Source organism: Armigeres subalbatus, chromosome 3 (assembly GCF_024139115.2).
Source record: "Armigeres subalbatus isolate Guangzhou_Male chromosome 3, GZ_Asu_2, whole genome shotgun sequence".
In the NCBI taxonomy this organism is placed as follows: domain Eukaryota; kingdom Metazoa; phylum Arthropoda; class Insecta; order Diptera; family Culicidae; genus Armigeres; species Armigeres subalbatus.
Window position 1 is genome coordinate 7,701,797 of NC_085141.1, and position 20,863 is coordinate 7,722,659.

A 20,863-nucleotide genomic window follows, 5' to 3' on the forward strand; every position below is an offset into this window, starting at 1 on the left:
TTCATAACTATCACATTGGCAACCCGTTAACCAAGACGAACCATAAAACCTAAACCCCAGATTCCAATAAAATTACGCAGGAGCTCGTGGCGAGTGCAGAGGTGTTCTCGGCTTGCAGTGGACGAGTGACTGCATCATTAATTCATTCCCATCCCCGATAACCGTGAGGACGTGGCTAGCGCCGTTATCGACCTTCCAAAATACTCTCGAACTGTGCACATTGAGGTTGGAGTGCAAATCCCATGCTTCCATCCATTGGTTCCCTGTGCAATTGCGATTGTTCTGGTCGATCACGGAGTAGCAACTGTGAAATGCACGGTCATCATGCTCATGCTCATGCTCATGTTAAATTTCGGACAGCTAGATAATGTTCAATTGATTTGTCGCCATTTCATCAATTTGGACGTGCGCTTAGACATGCTGAAAGCAACAGTAAAGCAAAGAGATTGAGCTATCAAGTAAACAGATCGCCTCAGTGGTTGGTAAAAATGTTAAAAAATCATGTTGGACGATGGGTGTCCAAAATTTAACGTGGACAGGCTTTAGAAATGGAAGTTTAGGTTAAAAATTGAAATCATCGCGATTTAAAGCCGTATTAGGATTTAATCTCTATTTTATTTTTACCCAACACAAATTTCCTTACGATTTCAGGAGGATCGAAGTATGCCGCGCCCGAATAAAGATGTCAATTTTAAGTGCTCGTTGTTTTTTTTCCTTTGAACATTCAGAAAAAAGTTTAATTTTTTTTCTAGGAAAATGTACCGCGAATATATTTGGACATTAGGCTGTGTGTTTTATTGTGACATGGGTGGTTATAGTGATTTGATCCAGACACTCCGGCAAATAGGGTGCGATACCAAGCACCTAACTATCGCGAAGCTTTCCTTTTGATAGTTCTACAAAATACGTGCCTTTGCATTCTTCCTGGCTGGAATATTGCCGATACCGTCCAGGCGGTTTTCTCGATGTAGCTGCGATCGACTAAAAAGGAATTATTACGGCGAGCGGTGTCCTAACTTTGCTCCCGCAAGTGCCTGCAAGCTGCTGGAACTGGAATACTGTTGAACTAACCAATGGATTGTCATTGGTGACGTTATTGTAGGAATTCAAACCTGGTGCCAGCTTATTTAGCAGAATCACGAACGACACGTACAAGATTATGCATCCTGCCACCTCTACCCAACGGTTACATGGAGCCAAAAGGTTTCTTCTGGAAAATTGGTGAGATCAAACCATTATGTCTTATTTGATATTGAAATAATTAATATTGAGCGTGTTAGGGGTAAATGTTACAAGGTTAAAATACTTCAAGCTTCCATTTGCTTCCGCTGTATTCACTTGTGTGTCATCGGATGCGTATTTCGTTTTCTACGATAACAAAACACTGAAGAAGTTTTCAAGTAGAAAACGAAATACGTATCTGATGATGCATGGGTGAGTGTAGCGGAGGTGAATGGAAGTTTGAAGTATTTCATCCTTGCTTATTTGATAATTTTTAAATGCAAATTATGACATTTAATGTGGGTCCAGCGCACGCAGAGTGGTGCAATGGGTTGACTTAAAAGATCTGCATCCTGGACGATTTCCAGTTTAATCAGGACAGATTTTGGTAGATTTTTTAGTCTAAAGTATTACTGTATCTTCGTGATAAAATGCCTGTTTCGTTGCAATTCGGCATAGGTTTACACACAATTTATCTAATCTTTTTACCTATTTGGTGCTCATTTATTATTAAAAGCATAAGATGACTTCATACGCGAAAACCAGTGCCTTTTTGGTATATCAATTTTCAAGACAGTAATGTGTAATTTGTTGACCAAAATAATTATCATATCAGGGGGGAAGGGAAATTTAATTTCTTTTTGCTCTTTTTTCGTTTCAGAGAGCGAGCAAAGGCGCTTAAACCTAGGCTATTAGCCAGGGCAAGGCTAATACCTTCGCCCCATCCGAGGAAAATCATCGGCAAGGATAATGGAGTGACATAAATTTCTTAGCAAAGTCACTCCCAACGTATTTCCACAAATTTTCTATCATTTGCTTATAATGATACTCCTAAACCACATACCCTACCCACCATCCAATTCCTTGACATCTATGAGGGCGTCGGTGAGTCGCTGGCCTCTCGTTAAGTAGATGTCATATCATCATTTCCTTCCCTTCCCTAGTAACGGAGAAGATGGGCGTGGCCGGCAATGATAGCTTTCATGTTTTATCATTTTGGACCCCCAATTGAATTTCCATTGAATCCCAAATGGAAATCCATAAGCAATTGGGGTAAGAAAGGTAAAGAACATACATGACAACTATCAGTATGCAATCTACGAAATACTCCGTTACAACGCAACGCAACACAAATTTCCTTACGATTTCAGGCAATTTGGTGGAGATAAATTGCCTGAAATTTTGCCAGAACATTTGGTCAAAATGTGCTAATAGACGTATAGGAGCTGGTATTTCTAAACATTTTTGATATTTTAACTGCCCTACATAACGGGTTGCTAAAGGTTTTGTACCGGATGTAGATGACTTGGCAGACAAAATGATCTGAGCTCCAGAACAACCTGGATCATCTGCGAAAAGCATAACTACATAAATTGTAAATCATAATCAAGGTTATAATGAGTTAATTACGGTTTGGAACCAGACGTTGTTCACTAGTCTAATAATCGATAGAGAAGCATGAAAAACAAAAAAAAAATGTCCACGCTCTAATTCCAACATAACGAGAGTTCATATGTTACATGGATACAAACTTTAAAATTATTTTTCAGCTTATTCCATCAGCTCTTAATGAACACATATGTATGTATGATCATATAGTTGCACTATCGTGCCATAGCACAATGACCGACAGAGGGTGTTTGTGCCTTAAAACCCGGTATCGGTATATTCGTAATTCTGGTGTGAACATACAAATTGTTAACGTCTAATAGCTTCATTTGAAATTCATTTCCTAGCTTATTTTTTGTGTTCTAGATTATCGCAGCTCCCCACTAATTAAAACTAATTACATAGATTAAATCGTTATTGGCACCTCATTAGTTTTGTTCTGCTTGTTTCGTGCCGCATGTTTCTAATGTTTTACGTTGGGCGTTTCGTCTATCGATAAGATGAATTATCATTCATAATCATAAACGTAGAATAGTAATGTTTTTTCATGCTGCATATCAATATGATTAATCTTTTATATCTAACTAACTTTTTTGTCTTTTTTCCATATAAAATGAATTGTCGTTTATCAGTTGGATGCGATTAGGATTCCTGGTGGATCCACGAGGAAAGGTTCCAGTCAAAGTCGTTGCCAGAACATTCGCCTCCGGTAGATAGAATCTCATTGTAACTGAGAATACGTTAGGGATTTAATGAATTTCTTGATTGCTTCTAGGTAAAACGGAAAAGCTTGTCTATCAAATATTGTCAGATCTGGGGCTGCCCAGCGGCAAAAACGATGCCATTGAAAGACCAGACTTCACGTTTGAAAAGTTCTACGAGTTGTACCACAAGATCTGTCCTAGAAATGATATCGAAGAGCTGTTCCGATCGATGTATGCTTCCAAATAGTAGAAATTGTCCTCGATTACCAATCATCTTTGTATTTTTGCAGCACACAAGGTAAGAGCAATACCATCAATATGGACCAGTTCATCAACTTCCTCAACGAAAAGCAACGTGATCCTCGACTCAATGAGATTCTCTATCCGCTGTATGACGAAAAGCGAGCGCTGGAAATCATCAACACATACGAGCAGGAGGAAGCAGCACGAGAAGCAAGTGAGTATACAACAACTATTCAAAAGAACATGAGATCAATTCCATAATCGTATTTGTAGAAACCCTTACCAAAGACGGTCTTATCCGGTACCTCATGTCGGATGAAAACGCGCCAGTATTCCTCGATCGGTTGGACATCTACATGGACATGGACCAACCGTTGTCCCACTACTACATCAACTCATCTCACAATACGTACCTGTCCGGCCGCCAGTTCGGCGGTAAAAGTTCCGTCGAAATGTACCGCCAAACCCTGCTGGCCGGATGCCGATGCGTCGAACTGGACTGTTGGGATGGCAAGGGCGAGGACGAGGAACCGATCATCACCCACGGAATGGCCATGTGTTCAGATATTTTGTTCAAGGTGAGAGTTCAATGACCCAATGAAGGCGTCAAATTTAAATTGGTTCTGGTTTATTTCAGGACGTGATATATGCGCTTCGTGATACGGCATTCGTCACCTCGGATTATCCTGTGATTCTTTCATTCGAAAATCACTGCTGTCGATCGCAGCAGTATAAACTAGCAAAATACTGTGATGAAATCCTTGGTGATCTACTGCTGAAGGAGCCACTGCCTGACTATCCGGTAAATATATGATGCTTCAAAAAACTTCAAACACCTCTTAACAAAAGTCATTTGCTTGCAGCTTGAGCCAGGAGCAGCGCTTCCGCCTCCTTCTTCCCTAAAACGTAAGATCCTCATCAAGAATAAACGACTGAAACCGGAAGTGGAAAAACGAGAACTAGAGCTGTTCCTACAGGGCGAATTCGTGGCGGAGGACGACGTCAAGGAAGACGCCAGCGCCGTGCGCAAACTGGAACCAACCGAAGAGGTAGCAGCGGTAGCGACAGTGGCAGCATCACAAGATGGCGGCGAAGAGGTTCCCGCAGTCCAGTATACAGGTTCAACGACCAATGTCCACCCATGGCTCTCGTCGATGGTTAACTACGCCCAGCCCATCAAGTTTCAATCGTTTGACTACGCCGATAATAAAAATATCCACCATAACATGTCTTCGTTTGCCGAGACAACCGGCATGAATCTCTTGAAGCAACAGGCCATCGATTTTGTAAACTACAACAAACGACAGATGTCACGTATCTATCCCAAAGGAACCCGCGCTGATTCGTCCAATTACATGCCTCAAGTATTCTGGAATGCCGGCTGCCAGATGGTGTCCCTTAACTTCCAGACCTCCGATCTACCAATGCAGCTGAACCAAGGTAAATTCGAGTACAACAATAACTGCGGATATTTGCTAAAGCCGGATTTCATGCGACGAGCCGATCGAAGTTTCGACCCATTTGCCGACGCTCCAGTCGATGGTGTGATTGCCGCCTCCTGCGCCGTACAAGTCATTGCCGGTCAATTCTTGTCGGACAAAAAAGTTGGAACCTACGTCGAAGTCGACATGTACGGCTTACCCTCAGATACCGTCAGGAAAGAATTCCGAACCCGTCTGGTCCCGGCAAACGGTCTCAATCCGGTGTACAACGAAGAAGCGTTCCTTTTCCGAAAAGTGGTGTTGCCGGATCTAGCCGTATTACGATTCGGCGTTTACGATGAAAATGGTAAACTACTCGGACAACGAATCCTACCGTTGGACGGTCTACAAGCCGGCTACCGGCACATCTCACTCCGTACCGATGCCAACTTTCCGATGTCATTGCCTATGTTATTCTGTAACATAGAACTTAAAATCTACGTTCCCGATGGCTTCGAAGATTTCATGGACGCGCTCTCCGATCCTCGTGCATTCATGGGCGCTGCCAAAGAACGATCGGATAACATGAAAGCCATGGGCATCGAAGAATCAAGCTCGGGCGCCGCAGCTGACAGTAGCAAAGTGGCGAAGAAGGACGAGTACTTGGAACCACCAATCGTATTCGATCCGATTACCGTGGAATCGCTTCGACAGGAGAAAGGCTTCCAGAAAACGGCCAAGAAACAACAGAAGGAACTGGATAGCGTTAAGAAGAAGCATGCCAAAGAACGGACGGGTGTACAAAAACAGCAGAATACTGCCATCGAAAGACTGATCAAGGGAAAGAGGTAGGAAGCATTTCTCATAATTCTGTGCCGTTCTCATTTCTATTTCATTTACAGCAAGGAGGAAATCAAGGCGGATCCAGCGATCCGAAAGGTGATCCAAGAGCAGAACGCCCAGTGGAGCGAAATGATCGAACGCCACAAGAAGGAAGAGTGGGATCTGCTGAAACAGCAGCTGGACGATCAGCGGGAGATTCTGCGGAAGCTTATGGAAACGACGCAGGCATCCCAGATGAAGCAACTCGAAGGCAAGCACGAGCGCGAAATCAAAACCCTCAACAGTCTCCAGGCGAAGATTTCCGTCGAAACTTCCAAAGAGGTGGCCAACGATAAAACACTCAAGACCAAGGGAGAGAAGGACCGCCGGTTGCGCGAGAAAAAGCAGAACAATATCAAGCGGTTTATGGACGAGAAGAAGGTCTTCCATCTCATCCGACGGAAAAAAAGGTCAATTTCCTAAACATATTTTGTATATTCGCAGACGGCTACCATCAAGCAAAACCGCGAGAAGGAGAAGCTGAAAGTGACCCATGACAAGCAACTGGAAGAGTTGGACAACGACGTTCAGAAGGTACAGAACGCATACCGGGAGATTGTAACGCTAGAGACGGTGGTGTAGCGCGTGCTTCGCATGCTTCTTCAGCCCCGAACTCTGTGTCCCACCTTTCGAAAAAAAAAACCTGATGTGCGGTGAAACAACGCGCATCGCTGCCCGGCCAAAGAGATGACGGGCACTGATGGCTCACGAATTGTGTTTCGCCCAATTGCCAAGCTGATCTGTGTTATCATCGTGTAGTAGATTTTTTTTAAGCTTAACGATTTTTTTTCTGTCGTTAGTTTTGTTTATAAGTAGTCGCATTCAAAGTCGGTTATTTATTTTCCCATTATACCTACTGTTTCAATTTGTTGATACGAATCTGTATTTGATAAATAAGTTCACGTGTACCTTACTTCGTTTTATAAGTTCGATTGCTGTAGGTTTTAATGACCTGGACCCAGACCGCCTTATTTTCGCTCAAAATCAAGTAAGCTATTATTTAAATCGATTTTTTTGTTCATATTAACTTATGTTAGTTTTTTGTTGACACTAATCAGTTTTTGGGCCATTTAAAACTAACAACTATATTAACATTATTGTCGTAAATCAATAGAAAAACAGATCTATGTAGATAAATGAAATCGTGTTCCACTTGGGCAGTAAGTGAAATCTTTTCTATTCCACGTCAACGCAAAACTACTTCAACTAGACTATTCTCGAAAAAAAGCACTGATTAATTTTCCACGTGTTACCAGCTTGGAATCGTATAAGAGAATGAATAGGGACACGGCAGGTATTTTCGTCTGTTCGTCATAGTCTCGAAAACCAATAAAAGAGACGCTTTTTTGTAAAACTCATGCGTACCAGATCGTAAGCTCAGAAGAAACGTTCTGCTATAGTGGAGTTCTAGCAAATGTACGTTGCTTTTAGCCCCTATGACGATGGACGGAAATACCTGCCGTGTCCCTAGTATGATAAAATAACCAGTACCGATCACTGCGTTAGTAACCAGTGCAGTGAGAATGTTGAGCGTTTACAACCCCCTTTTAAATAGTCATTTCAAGATGGTAGCATAGCTCTTCTAGACGCTTCCGGTCCATAAGCGTCGTAAACAAATTTTCCAGTATATGTTGAGTTACTTTATACTCAAACGCTCACTCGCAATTTGATTAGCAGAAAATGATGTTTGATGTCGATGTGTTTTGATTTGATCGCTTCCATTCAAAATTGCAGGACACTCCCATGCAAACCTGGCTTCGAAAATGACGAAGGCTTCTTGTTTTCGTATTATTTGTAAATCTTCAAGAACTCCATTGATCCAGAACTAAGAACCTAAGACCTTGCTTTGCTTTAGAAGATGGCAACTGTTGTTTGCTTTTTCAGGGTGTCGACTCAAATTTGAAAATGAAATTCCCTGACTTTCCCTGACTTTCCAGACCATTTCTCGAAAAATTCCAGGTATAAAAAATGTGTTTTTTTTTTAAATTCCTAGAAGCACATAAAAATCTCTGCATGTTTGAATTCTGTCCATATGAGTTCTTGAGTTACTGGATGCCTAATCACTTCTAGAGGCAGAACATTAAGGATATTTAGAGATTCGTAGGTAATTCTGGTCGTTCATAAAGAATCAAGTAAATACGCAAAACTCCTGAAAGGTTTTTATAATTCACATCTTTCCAAACATTGATTATAAACATTCTGGTGCCTTCATCCACCATTGGGAACTCTCATGGACCCTCTGGAGTCGCAATAGACCTCCAAGACTACTGACACAACTTTTATTGACACGACTTTTGAACTCTTCCAAACCATCGTGAGAGCTTCTAGAAATCCTTCTAAACCGTTAAAAAAATCTTACGGGTTGGATATTTTCGTGGACATCGAGAAACCTCCATTGGCTCAAAAGAATACTTACGGAGTAAGAATTTTTATTCACACTCAGTGGAGTTAATGGACTTCTAAAAATAGTCACAGACGTTGCAATCTTCCAGATAATCAGGAATTCAATCCCTCCAAGCTCACATAAATCCATGCAGCACTTACAGTAATGCCAGAAAAACATTCTAATCATGCAATACTTTAAATATTTTGATCTGAATACTCTCAATTCGTTTAATATTTGCCGATTGTGGCCTTTGGCAATGGCCCCATGGAAAATATAAAAATAGTCATTTTTGTGAATAAGTGGCATAGCTAGGCTCATATGCTAAGGGGAGCTACACCTACTCCGTATATTTGATCGATTTTTAGTTTTTTGCCAAAAGTTAATCGATGGTCTTAGAATTCCAACATTGTTTTATTTATAAAAAGTTCAACTACTATCAAGTACATATATGTCAGACAAGTATAACACCAACACACAATGAAACTTTATTAGGAACATTTATTGGAGTTTTTTAAAGAACTCGTGGTAAAATGTTTAAAGATTCATTGGCATATTTTTTGTATGAATCCTTCCACCAAGTCATTTCAATTTAAATTTGAGTAAACACCATACAATCTACCAAGTTTTATGAGCAAAGCTATGGAAAAAATACTAAACATCCATCAAGGAGCTCCAGGATTAAACTGTCGAGTTAGTAAACTGTTTTCTGAAAGGAATAATTATCTTCACAAAAAATACTAAAGCATTTTCACTAAAGTATTTAATCTCTGGAAAAAAAATCTCAAAGATCAACCAGAATATTTCCTGATAAAATTTTAAAATAAACATCAAAAGCAACGAATGTAAAATTGAACCATTTGTAACGAAGTGGAAATGTCCCGAGCGGAATATTAAGACGCTTCTACCACGATATATGAAGCGTTCTATGCCGACGGCGCGGCACTGGTTTTTCGGGTTTTTAGTTCAAACACTCAATTACGGTTAGAATAAAACTTTATTATTTATGTATCACTTGTTTGTACATTTATAAACTTTTTTTACATTTATAAACTTTCATTACACTCATTACAATTAACACTTTCGTATAATTATAAACTCGAATATTTTCGTTTTTCAAACTTTTGCACTATTTCCCGTATGACAATGTCTTTCCCAGAGATACTAACACTTTTTGTTTATCGATACTTATTCTGAGACTCTAACACCGATTTTCAATTTTACCACGACGGACTATTTAACTGTTCATTTTTATCTTTTTCAAGAAGTTAATTAATTTAAACTTAGATCTCGATTCGTGCACTAGTCACGAGTGTCGAGGTGTCTAAGGGACAACCCTGATTCAATTGGAGTGTTCGGTAGGCCGGCTAGGGAAACCTAGAAAGCGCCGAATTCCAATAAAGGTGCTGCTGAATATTTGGGACTGACCCCGAGCCAATTGGAGTATTCGGTAGGCCGGCTAGGGAAACCTAGAAAGCGCCGAATTCCAATAAAGGTGCTGCTGAATATTTGGGACTGACCCCGAGCTTGGAAAAGCGCACGGTATTTATAGTCAATCCGAGTTCTGAATTTCATAATGATTTCATGAATTGCATCAGACTGGACTTTGGACCCCACGAAAGGTCCAAGAATCCTTAAGTAACGTAACCATTTTCCTCATCCCACATTTATCTATTCAGACTATGTGGTTTTAATTTTAACTTCGTAAATATCCTCGATTTTGAGGTTCCATTCATTACTCAACTTTGCATTCTTTATGGATGCTCCTAAAAGCTCTTTTGCACGTAACGCTTCATCAGCTTATTTGAAAATCCATAAATTCCGAAACAACTTCCTTTTGATTCCAAATTTTTACAATAGTTATTTAATTTCTTGTCATAAGTTAGCTAATTCAGCCTTAATATTGGACTTCCATACTTTACGAAACTTTGCCCCCTTTTTTGGATGTCCCCTCTGAAATTCTCTTGGAAAAATTCTGCTCTCTTTCCACTCTCAAAAACTCTCTTATTTCGAGCACACATTCAAGTGGCTACTTCAATTTACTAATGTATTATTTCGTATATCTTATGTTCAACAAGTCCCAAATGTTTCATAATGCATGATACTACTAAACCAACGGAGTTGTGAAAACCTTCACTTAAAAATCTGTATTCGAACCCAGCATGGGTTCTTTGTAAAACAGCGCACCATACCGCCGAGCTATTAACAGCTACCGCTTGTATTACTCTTTGATTTTAAGTATACTCTTAAAAATCAATCAATCAATTGTTTTCTCTTTCTTTCAACTGGGCTTTGAAATCCTATTTCCCTAAAGAATCATTACCCCTTCGGGTCGGCTCTTCCTTTTCCGAAACACTCAGACCCCAATATCAATATTTCCTTTCAAGTTTATATTGGTAAGAACAAAATCATGTTCTCTCTGTTTTTCACACTGGGCAACAAACCCCTTTAGATCAATACACCTGTATACGTGTATGTAGATTCAATGAAGACTCTTATTGTCTCTATCATTTTGGCTAAGTTATTATTCTACGCTCCTCACTCAAACAAATTCTTTCCTTAGTGTCCTATACATATGCGCCAATGCATCATCATCAATGACGATCGCGGTTATGTACCGCTATATCGTGCACTGTCCAATATGTGAGCACGTTTGAACATGTCACCCACCGCGCTCCAGTTAAGTAAATCTGACTAAGTTGTTTTCGACGGTTTCGCCAAACCGTGATAAGGGTATGCGATATCTCACATAACTTTTAAATTGATGAAAGGTAAATTAACCCAACAATTCCTATATGCAAAATTTTTAATTTATGTTGATTGCTTAAATTACTTTGCGTTGAGTAATTGAATATATTCGGCCTTGTTTTTTACAATATCTCACTGCCATCAGTATTTAAAATTGTTTTAGGAAGGTGTCGGCACATAAGGCTGTGCATATCCTTCCATCCCATCGAGTTGAGCATATATAGTAGATTATGCTCAATTGTTTGCGCCGGAAAATCCGAGTAAATATATCGGTCAAACGGTCAAAAGTAACATGAATTATATTGTCAATAGTGATTTTATGCTACATTGACCCTTAATAACGTACTTGTCGTTCCATTACGTTGGGAAAGGTAATGAACGTTTCCCTGCGTACAATAATTGCCACTAATAAAATTGAAATATGATGCTCCGTATGTGAATCGCCGGGCGTTGGTCCCTCATCAGTGGCAATGTTTTTGCCCTCTTGTATGTATATTATTTCGTATGCACGATCGTTTATTTTAATTTGTTTTGGATCAGCTGATCGCAAGTAGATGGGTCAGCTGAGTCTGTCTCAAAGTTTTACGCTTTCTTCTATGTTTGGTTTAAAGATTCCTACGATATATCCCGTGATCCGATATGAGGAGTGATGAAGGATCTCAAGGCCGTTCATCTCCTCCCACAAAACGAGGTGAAGGTTCATTAAGAAAATGATCCTTCGCTTGTTAGGGTAGGCCAAAAACATATATATTTTTCAATTATATAATCATTCAATGGTCCGTTGTTTATCAATCATTAACTATTATCTGTCATATCTGAATTTTACTTTCGGTGGAGTTTAGTGTTAGAATCTCTTGATGTTATTCGTTCTGTATATGTTTTTATAAATTCTTTTAATAATAATTTCTTACAAAGTTTACTTTTGGATCTTTGATATGGTTCAGCTAACATTTTTTTGTTATTCTTCAACGCTTCTCTTGACCAAGATTTAAATACATTGATACGTTTCTGAGTTAATATATATAATTATTCCACAGTAATTTTCATGTTCCCTATTATTCTTCTAATTTATCCCTTCTATTATATCCCTATTATTCTTCTAATTTAATTCGTACTCTTTGTGTTATTTCAAAATTATTTTTCACCCGTATCTTAGTGTTATATCAACTTATTTTATTATTAAAAAAAAAAATTTTTTTTTTTTGTTTTCTGACCATACTGCATCTATTACGTGTTCTTCTAATCTATCAAATCACCCTGTTATATCCCTTTTTTTCTTTTTTTTTTTTTTCGTCGTGTGACCATTTTATTTCCTCTAATCTTTTAAGTATTCTCATATTTGCACATAAACTTTCTCGAGAGTTTCTTACCTGATGATGCCTTCTCGAATCGCCTCGCCTTTACTTGGTGTTGCTCTTGCGTCCTCGTAATCATTAGTGTTGTTGATCACTTGGTTGGTTGTAAATCTCGAGTGCAGGGTGTGTTCCTAGTCTGCTGTTTGATTCTTCCGTATCGTCTTGTGCTTTCTGATGCCTTACTTGTTTCGCCGCTTAAGCTGCTCCTCTCGTGTGGGTTCCTTTGTACTGCCGTCTAAATTTGTAATCTTCGATGAAATTGTTTTGGCCAAGCCATGATGATGTTTTGGTAAATGATGTCTATTGTTTGTTGTGTGCAAAAATTGCTGTTGTACCGGCCACTTGTATAAATCTGACGTGATATCTCCAGAGGAGTAGAAGTAGCTCTGCTCTAGTTGTATTTCAATGATTTTCTGCATGTAACATTGTAATAGTTTGACGTTATTACAGTGCCTTTTTCAATAGTTTTAAGCTGCTTCCGTTCAGATAAGTTGCTAGTTAGCAAGTCGTGATGAATTGACGTGTGTCACACTGCTTAAATGTATGGATTCTTAGATGTTGTACCGTTATCATGATGTTCGCATTGTTTGTGTTTGATTCGAAGTCTTTGTTGTTGCTTTTTGAATTTCGCTGTGTATTGGCTTCAGCTTGTGGAAATTTTGATTACTTGATAAGTTGCCTTTGTGTTAGACCCGCCTCCGCTGTAGTTTTAGGACCTCTGCTTTGAATTGACTTTTTGGGGCCGTCTGGTTAAATTGATGAACACTGTTGAATTGTTGCTTGTTCTAACGTTGTTTATATCTTCGTGAGTTAGCTTGTACTGTTACTGCTCGTCTCCACATTAAAATCTTCTTGTTGAACTTCTTCTTGGGATGAATTTAAATCTCTTCTCGCACTTTCAGTTGTGTATGATGATGCTCCTGAATATGTCCTTGCTTTCAGCTTTGTATAATGTCTTGTCATTCACTTATCTCCAATCGCCTTGTTGAATCCGCCTTTTTGTTTTCGTATGATGCACATCCGTCTTCGCCTGTTATTTGTCACTTTAATTCGTATTGTTGATTTCGTATGATGTATTTAACACTTTCACTTCCTGGTTGAGTTCGCCTTCATTGATAACCTCCGAATAATTCGTCTTCCGTCTCCTGATCCCCCACACTCTCGATCTTCAACCCACCGTATGACCCGTCGTTCCGGTGATACCAATTAACTATGGTATGTATTTCGTGAACTGTTGATGTCTTACTTCTCTGCCGATGTCGTCTGTTCGTCTTCAATAGATGCTATCTCGACCGTCTCTCGAGTAAGTTGTGCGTATTTAAATTTTCTCAAATTATTGTGAATAGTTCACTATCCTATAATTTTTATTAGACTTTGCAAATATAAGGACCTGCTCATATAGTCTTTGTTACTTTTCACTTACTTTAGTTATTCGATACTTTAGTTATTCCTTGCTACCTTTTTACATGTTTAAGTTATTATATTTATCACATTTTATTATGAACCTTACTTACTATTATTATCATTTTTTTTCGATTGTTTTGTTTTCCCAGTATTATTCCCATTAAATTTATCTTTGTGTTGTAGCAATGAATGTCTTCTGCAGGTTTGTGGGGACGTATAAATTAAATAAAAATTTCTTCCTGCAAAATACTTGTTGCTACGTCTATCGTGTTATACTTACTTCTTTAGTATTTAGGATGGTTTTGGTTGATGAATTGCTACAGCCCCTCCCCCTTTTTCCGAATATGGTTTTTCGGCGTGCTTCTGAAATGAAACTTAGACCTCGGGTTTAATTTACTTCTTATATTGTTCATAAGATAATGTGTTAAAAGAATTATTTATATCAGGCTTTCTAGCTCAAAGCTTTATATAAACTATTTATTGTTAGTTTATGCATTGAATTTCCTTTGTTTTATTTTTTTTCATCGTCCCATATTCCAACCCAAGCTTAATTCTCTTCATATTTTAATTCGTTTCCGGTTTCCCTTTCTCTTTACCGGTCTTACTATCGTAAAAAATCATTACCTTCCCATTTATTTGTTTTTATTTCGTCAACTTTAAACTCCTCTTTTCAATTCAATTAGATATTGATTCCCCTGAGTTTTACTTCACTTCTCTTCTTGTTTCCATTTCACACCCAGTCCCCTTCTAGCAATTTCCATGATTCCCGTTTCCTTTGCTTGGTATCAATTATTTTAAAAGTTTTATTTATTTATTTATTTATTATTGTTTTTTTTTAATGTAGTTCATTCACACAATGAGTACTATATCCATACATTCTGAGGACGTCTCCTCTTGTCCAATCACACATCTATCCACATTCATAGTATCATTAAATTTAAATATCATATTCGTATGTCTACAGTTTGTCCATTCTTATGTTCAGTCGTGGGGCCCCTTTGTTTAGTGTATTATTGTGTAATTGTTCATAGTATACTGTTTTCTTACTCATTAGTTTTTTTTTTCTGTTGATCACTTCTTGATAATTGTTCATTTCCCCCCATGATACTTTATTTCCCTTCATTATTCTTGGTATATTTTAATTCTTTTTCTCAGCAGTCAATGTTCATTGGTAAATTCCCAACTCTGATGATACCTATCGTCCTCGAATTTAAAGAAATAGTTAAAATATTCAAGGTTCTGTTTCTCGACTCCTTTTTTGTTCAGCTTTCTTGATTTTCGCTGATCTTGTATTACATTGGCATTCCCTGTTTCGTTTATTTGTGCTTGATTTTTATATCCCATTTCCCAGTTTTAACTACGCGCTTTCAATTTCCGGTTTTATATTATTTGTTTTAATCCTTATATTTAGATAAATTTTCAATTTTGCTGTACCTTTTTGTCTATATTTTATGTTTATCATTCCACCATCGTTAAATTATTATTTGAATATTTTTCTCCATAAATATCTCTATATGATATTATTCTATATATATAAGTGAGTATTTGTACCTATATTAATTCAATACAAAATTTAATTCAAATGGAAACTCTCATTAAACCTAAGTCATAATAAAATTATGTACATATTTATCTACAATATATTAATAAGATTGCTAATCATTATACCTTCGTAGTCTGTTATTATGAACCTTTTCCAATTTCTTTCCGTTTTTGATAATGGTTGTTTGTTCGCTAGGTAGACTAACTACTTCGTATGGTCCTCTCCATAAGGCTTGCAATTTTTTGACCTGTGCCTGTTGGGTTTATCTGGTAATGTCTCATTAGCTCTGTGCTCCGCGGTTGATTGATTTGTTTTTTCTTTCACCCTTTGTTGTTGTCTGGTGACAACAGTTATTATATTTGGACTTTCTTTTGATTCATCATCATGATTAAGTCTTGACATGAAATCAGCTACAATATTTTCTTTACCTTGTTTGTATCGGACCTCGCATTCCAATCCTTGCAATTTTAATCTCAATCTTGTTAAAGTTGGTGAAGTTTCTTTTAAATGCCATAAAGAAATCAGTGGCCTATGATCTGTGTATACAATGAATCTTTGGTTATAAATATAATGTCTGAAATGATGTACTGCCCAAACGATTGCCAATAACTCTTTTTCAATCGTGTGATACTTTCTTTCTGCTCCAATAAGATTTCTGCTAGCGTATGCAATGGGTCTGTCTATTGATTTTTCATTCGAAAGGACTGCTCCGATGGCATATTCACTCGCGTCGGTTGTGAGTACGAATGTATCTTTGTAGTTTGGTCTCGCTAAAAGTGAATCCGATGTTAGGAAATTCTTGAGTTCTTCGAATGCTTTTTGACAATCATCAGTCCAATTGAATTTAACATTTTTCTTTAACAATTCATTCAATGGTTTTCGTTTATCGGCTATTCCTGGGATAAACTTGCCATAGAAATTTACTGTTCCTAAAAATGATCGTACTCCTTTAACTGTTTTTGGTACTGGCATCTCTTTTATAGTTTTAATATTAACTTCCAATGGCCGTATACCATTTTTGTCTACAGTGTGTCCTAGAAATTTAAGTTCTCTTTTCAAAATTTGGCATTTTGTTGGTTCTATTTTCAAATTATGTTTTCTGAGAGTATTTAAAACCTTTATTAGATTTTCATTATGCTCTTGAACTGTTGCACCAAAAACTATTATGTCATCTAGATAAACAATAGCTTTGACATCCCTAATTTCATATAATACAGTATTCATTAGCCTTTGAAAAGTCGATGGGCTATTTCTTAGTCCCATAGGCATTCTTGTAAATTCAAAATGACCTCTTGGAGTTGAAAAAGCGGTTTTGGCGGCATCTTTTGGGTTAATTGGAACCTGATAAAATCCCGATTTCAAATCAATAGTTGAAAAATATTTACTGTCTTCCAAATTATCTAAAATTTCGTTTATTAAAGGAATCGGGTATACGAATGGCTTTGTTATTAATTTCAAAGCTCGAAAATCAACTACAATTCGATATTTCTTATTACCGTCCTCATCTAAATCTTTCTTTGGTATGCACAAGACGGGTGCATTCCACGGACTTTTGCTTGGTACAATGATTCCTTGTTTATACATCTCGTCAATTTCTTCATTTATATGTTTCTTTGTGGATTCGGGGAACCTATATTGCCGTTTATTGATTGGTACATTGGTCGTGGTTTCTATCTCGTGTACTGCCGCATTTGTAGTTGTAAGATGATCTCCTTTCAGATAAAATACATCACAATAATTTGCCATAATTCTTTCCATTTCATCAAAGTTTTCACGATTCAAGTGCTGTAAAGGAACTGTATCGAGTAGTTTTTCTAAACGTTCCTTACCTTGTATTTCGTTTTGATTTCGATTTTCAACTAGACTGTAGTCTTGATTCGAGTCCAAATCTTCTGCTTTCCATTGTTCACTCTGTATATATTCATCTTCAAAATTTTCTTCCCAATATTCATTATCCACATAATAATTGCTATTATCGTTCAGAGCAGCTATTGTAAATACTTCTCCCATTTCTTCATTTAGTTTGGCCAGATCATCGTTTACAAAAGTATTTTGAAAATATTCTTCTTCATCCGTGTACAGGTCGTCTTCCTCTGGTACCCATGGTTCTTGTTCATTCTCGTCTATGTGTTTCTTTAAACTTTCTTGGTCTTCAATATTTCTTGTTACATAGTCCACGATGTTCCATCGTACGCGATTTTTTTCCATGTATGGTTTTCCAGCTTCAGCATTCGTTTTAAGGATAACAGTTGCAAAGTTGTCTTCAATGGTGTGTACATGTTTTTTAATGAAGTTAGCGCCTAGTAATGCTGGTACGCTTAGATTGTTTGCTACATAGAATTTGACTGGAATTATTGTTTTCCCGATAATCAAATGTATCCACGTTGTTCCTATAGTTTTAATTATGTTTTTTGTCATTCCAGTAACTGCCATATGACTTTTCGTGTTTATGGATGAAGCTCCAATTTGTATTGCCCTTTTGGCAGTTATTAAATTCGTTTCAGCTCCGGTATCTAAGAGAAATTTTGTAGCTTTACTTGGATTTTCTTGTGTTTTGAGCTCTAAGTAGAATCGCTTGTCAAATGTATATTCTATAGGATGTCTGATGCTTTCATCTAACTCAGTGTCACGATTCTTTACAGCGCTATACTTTGGGCCGGAGTTTAAATCTTCCCTAATAACAGAACCATATTCCGGAATCATACTACTAATATAGTCGTTTCCATTACCCTCTGAAACCCTACTATTTCCTCTATGTTGGTCTCCTGAAATGTTATCATTATACATTGATTTATTTAATCCATTTTGGCCGTTACTTTCAATTGATGCATCCAAGTATTCATTGTTTTCCTTTGTAAATTCATTCATTTCCGTTTGACAACCCTTTTCAACAAGTATGCTTGTGCCTATTTTATTTATTTTGCTTGGAAAAATATTCGGACTCTTTTTGTTTGAGCATCCATTCAAATGTACTATACCTATATCCTTTTTTCTATTTTTGTCATTTCCTAGAGAATTCATGTTATAACTTGGCTTTTTCAGTACTATATATTTGAAATTCTTGTTAATATACAACGTATATTGCTGAACAAATTCTGCTCCGATAATTCCTGGAACACTTAAATGCTTGACTATGAAAAACTTAATTCTATAATGAGAGTTTCCAATTCTAAATGTAATTTCTGTGGATCCAATAGCTTTTGACTGAGTATTATCAAATCCTGTTATTATAAGGTTCTCTGAATAATCTATATCTTCTGTGCCGAGCTTGGCCACTATATCCCACCTTATTATATTACAGAAAGATCCTGTGTCTAATAAATATTTAAAAGCTGTATTAGGTTTTGAAACTGCTTCCAGTCTCACTATAAATTGATTGCTTTTCGTATAATGAATATATAATTTCTCATGCGGTGTTGTTCTCATGTTGCTAAATTGATCATCCCCACGATCCCATGATTTGTTGAATTTATTATAAGCATTGCTTGATTGATAGCATCTTCCGTGGTAAATGTTTGGATAAAAGGAATTCTCAGCTCTTATATTATTCATCTGTTTCTTTGAATTACAATAAATGTAATGCCGAAAATTATTATTGAAATTGTTATTTATGTATCTTTCATATTTGCAACTATTACTGCTATCATAGAGATTTGTATTACTTTGCCTTCGTTCCTTCTGTATAAATCTCCCTTTATAAGCCATTAGTCGTTGTTCAATTTGTCGTATTAGTTCATCGTTAACACATTCGTCTTCAACATATTGTACAAGGTTTCTGAAATTGATAACTTTCTGCTTTCTCGCTGATTCTTTTAAGGTTGTGTTCCTTAAACCTGCTAAAAAGTGTATTCTAAGACTTTTTCTGCAAATATAGCTTCTATATCATCTTGCTTTAAATCATTTATGCATTCATGAATTTCTAGTGCTCTGTCAATATACGTGGGAAGTGGTTCTATTTCATTTTGTTCTAGGTTTTCAATCTGCAACATTACACTTTCCTTACTCATCTTTTTCTTGAACTGCCTCTTAAGATTTGTTTGCATCTCTGCCCATGTATCTGCCTTTACTCTATTAATATATTTTCCAGCTTTTCCTTTAAGTTTCATGAGAACCACATTCAGCAGTGTTTTCTCATAAGTGTTATCTGGCATAAGATCAAAAAAGTATTGGATTTGTCCCAAAAATGGTCCTAGTTCTTCGGATATGCCATGATATTCTGGGATGCATTTTATTATAGTTTTCATTGGGAACTGGTATTGGGTACCAGCTCCGTTTCCGTTTTGGCTGCCAGTCGACATAGACCAAAAATCATGTACATCATTTAGTGCCATTTTAGATTATGATTTCATACAATGTTAAAAAAAATTAGCCCTATGGAGTGTTATGCAGTATTATTTTTCAAACTTTTTTCTATTATCGTCCGTATTTCAATTAATGCTTCGTAATCCATTCCCATTTTTTTGTTCGTCTGTTCGTACTGAATGTTTTAAATATAATTTTTCTTCTTTATTGTAGTGAATGATCAACTAAAATATTTAATTTCACTCTTGTTTTGTGATAACGTTTTACAATTATAAATGCTCATATTTTTAGTTGGAATTTCCTGCAACATTATTAACATTACCCTCTTGTACATGCATATGAAACTATCAAACTTTCACTCACCCAAACCTGTTATACATACTCACTACTTCTTGTTCCTGTGGCACACTCGCCCTTTTGTTCTTGCCATAATGAGGTGCAATCCTTAGCTTCATCTCTGTCAATCGATCTTCTGGTGTCTTTTTGCAATTCTTCGTTAGTTAACCGCAACCAAATTCCGCTGTTTTGCCTTTCTCGTACAACAAATTTTATTTATTTTTCCATTACACCCTGGTTTTCTGTCTGTTTAATCATCATTTTTGCTGCTTTTCTGAACACTAGAACCCACAAGCGCAGTGCATTGGTACTGGTCCGTGTACTTGATCACATTCTTAAAATTGTCACTTTTTCCGTTTCTTCATTTTACAGTACACTTTTTATTACCATTAATAAATTTCACACTTTAATTTCTAGCCTGTATACATCTTGTCTTTTTCACTTCTTCCATTTTATAATACTGTTTTGATCCTTGAATGCCATGCTCTTCTCATTTTTCTTCCGTTCATCAATGATCTAGCCGGCACTGGTTCTCACTTAATCAAAAATAGCGTTCCTTAAGAAAAACGGTTGTTTTCCATATCTAAGACCTGGTGCTCGATCTAGTGCTCGTTTTTTTTTTGTATTTTTTCTCCGCAAAACCACTTCTACTTATCTGATGTTTGTTCTTATTTTCTTCGGCACTGATTTTCACTTAATCAAAAATTAGCGTTCCTCTGTTGCGAAAACAGTCTTTTTCCGCTGTCACCATATGTAACGAAGTGGAAATGTCCCGAGCGGAATATTAAGACGCTTCTACCACGATATATGAAGCGTTCTATGCCGACGGCGCGGCACTGGTTTTTCGGGTTTTTAGTTCAAACACTCAATTACGGTTAGAATAAAACTTTATTATTTATGTATCACTTGTTTGTACATTTATAAACTTTTTT

At 37.1% G+C, this 20,863-nt stretch overlaps 1 protein-coding gene across 7 annotated transcripts in view; it reads left to right on the plus strand.

Moving 5' to 3' along the window:
* The window catches only part of LOC134222321 (1-phosphatidylinositol 4,5-bisphosphate phosphodiesterase), a 257,905-nt gene that overhangs the window by 221,179 nt on the left and 15,863 nt on the right, over nt 1–20,863 (plus strand). For 6 of the 7 annotated variants that reach the window (XM_062701464.1, XM_062701466.1, XM_062701467.1 and 3 more), the window contains 8 exons: nt 3,243–3,319; nt 3,386–3,545; nt 3,605–3,771; nt 3,831–4,135; nt 4,195–4,359; nt 4,421–5,826; nt 5,881–6,241; nt 6,305–6,394. In XM_062701464.1, the coding sequence (XP_062557448.1) occupies nt 3,243–3,319; nt 3,386–3,545; nt 3,605–3,771; nt 3,831–4,135; nt 4,195–4,359; nt 4,421–5,826; nt 5,881–6,241; nt 6,305–6,394 (2,731 nt within the window). Of the gene's footprint in view, nt 1–3,242; nt 3,320–3,385; nt 3,546–3,604; nt 3,772–3,830; nt 4,136–4,194; nt 4,360–4,420; nt 5,827–5,880; nt 6,242–6,304; nt 6,849–20,863 lie in introns of all 7 variants that reach the window. The other variant, XR_009982411.1, reaches the window with a different exon arrangement.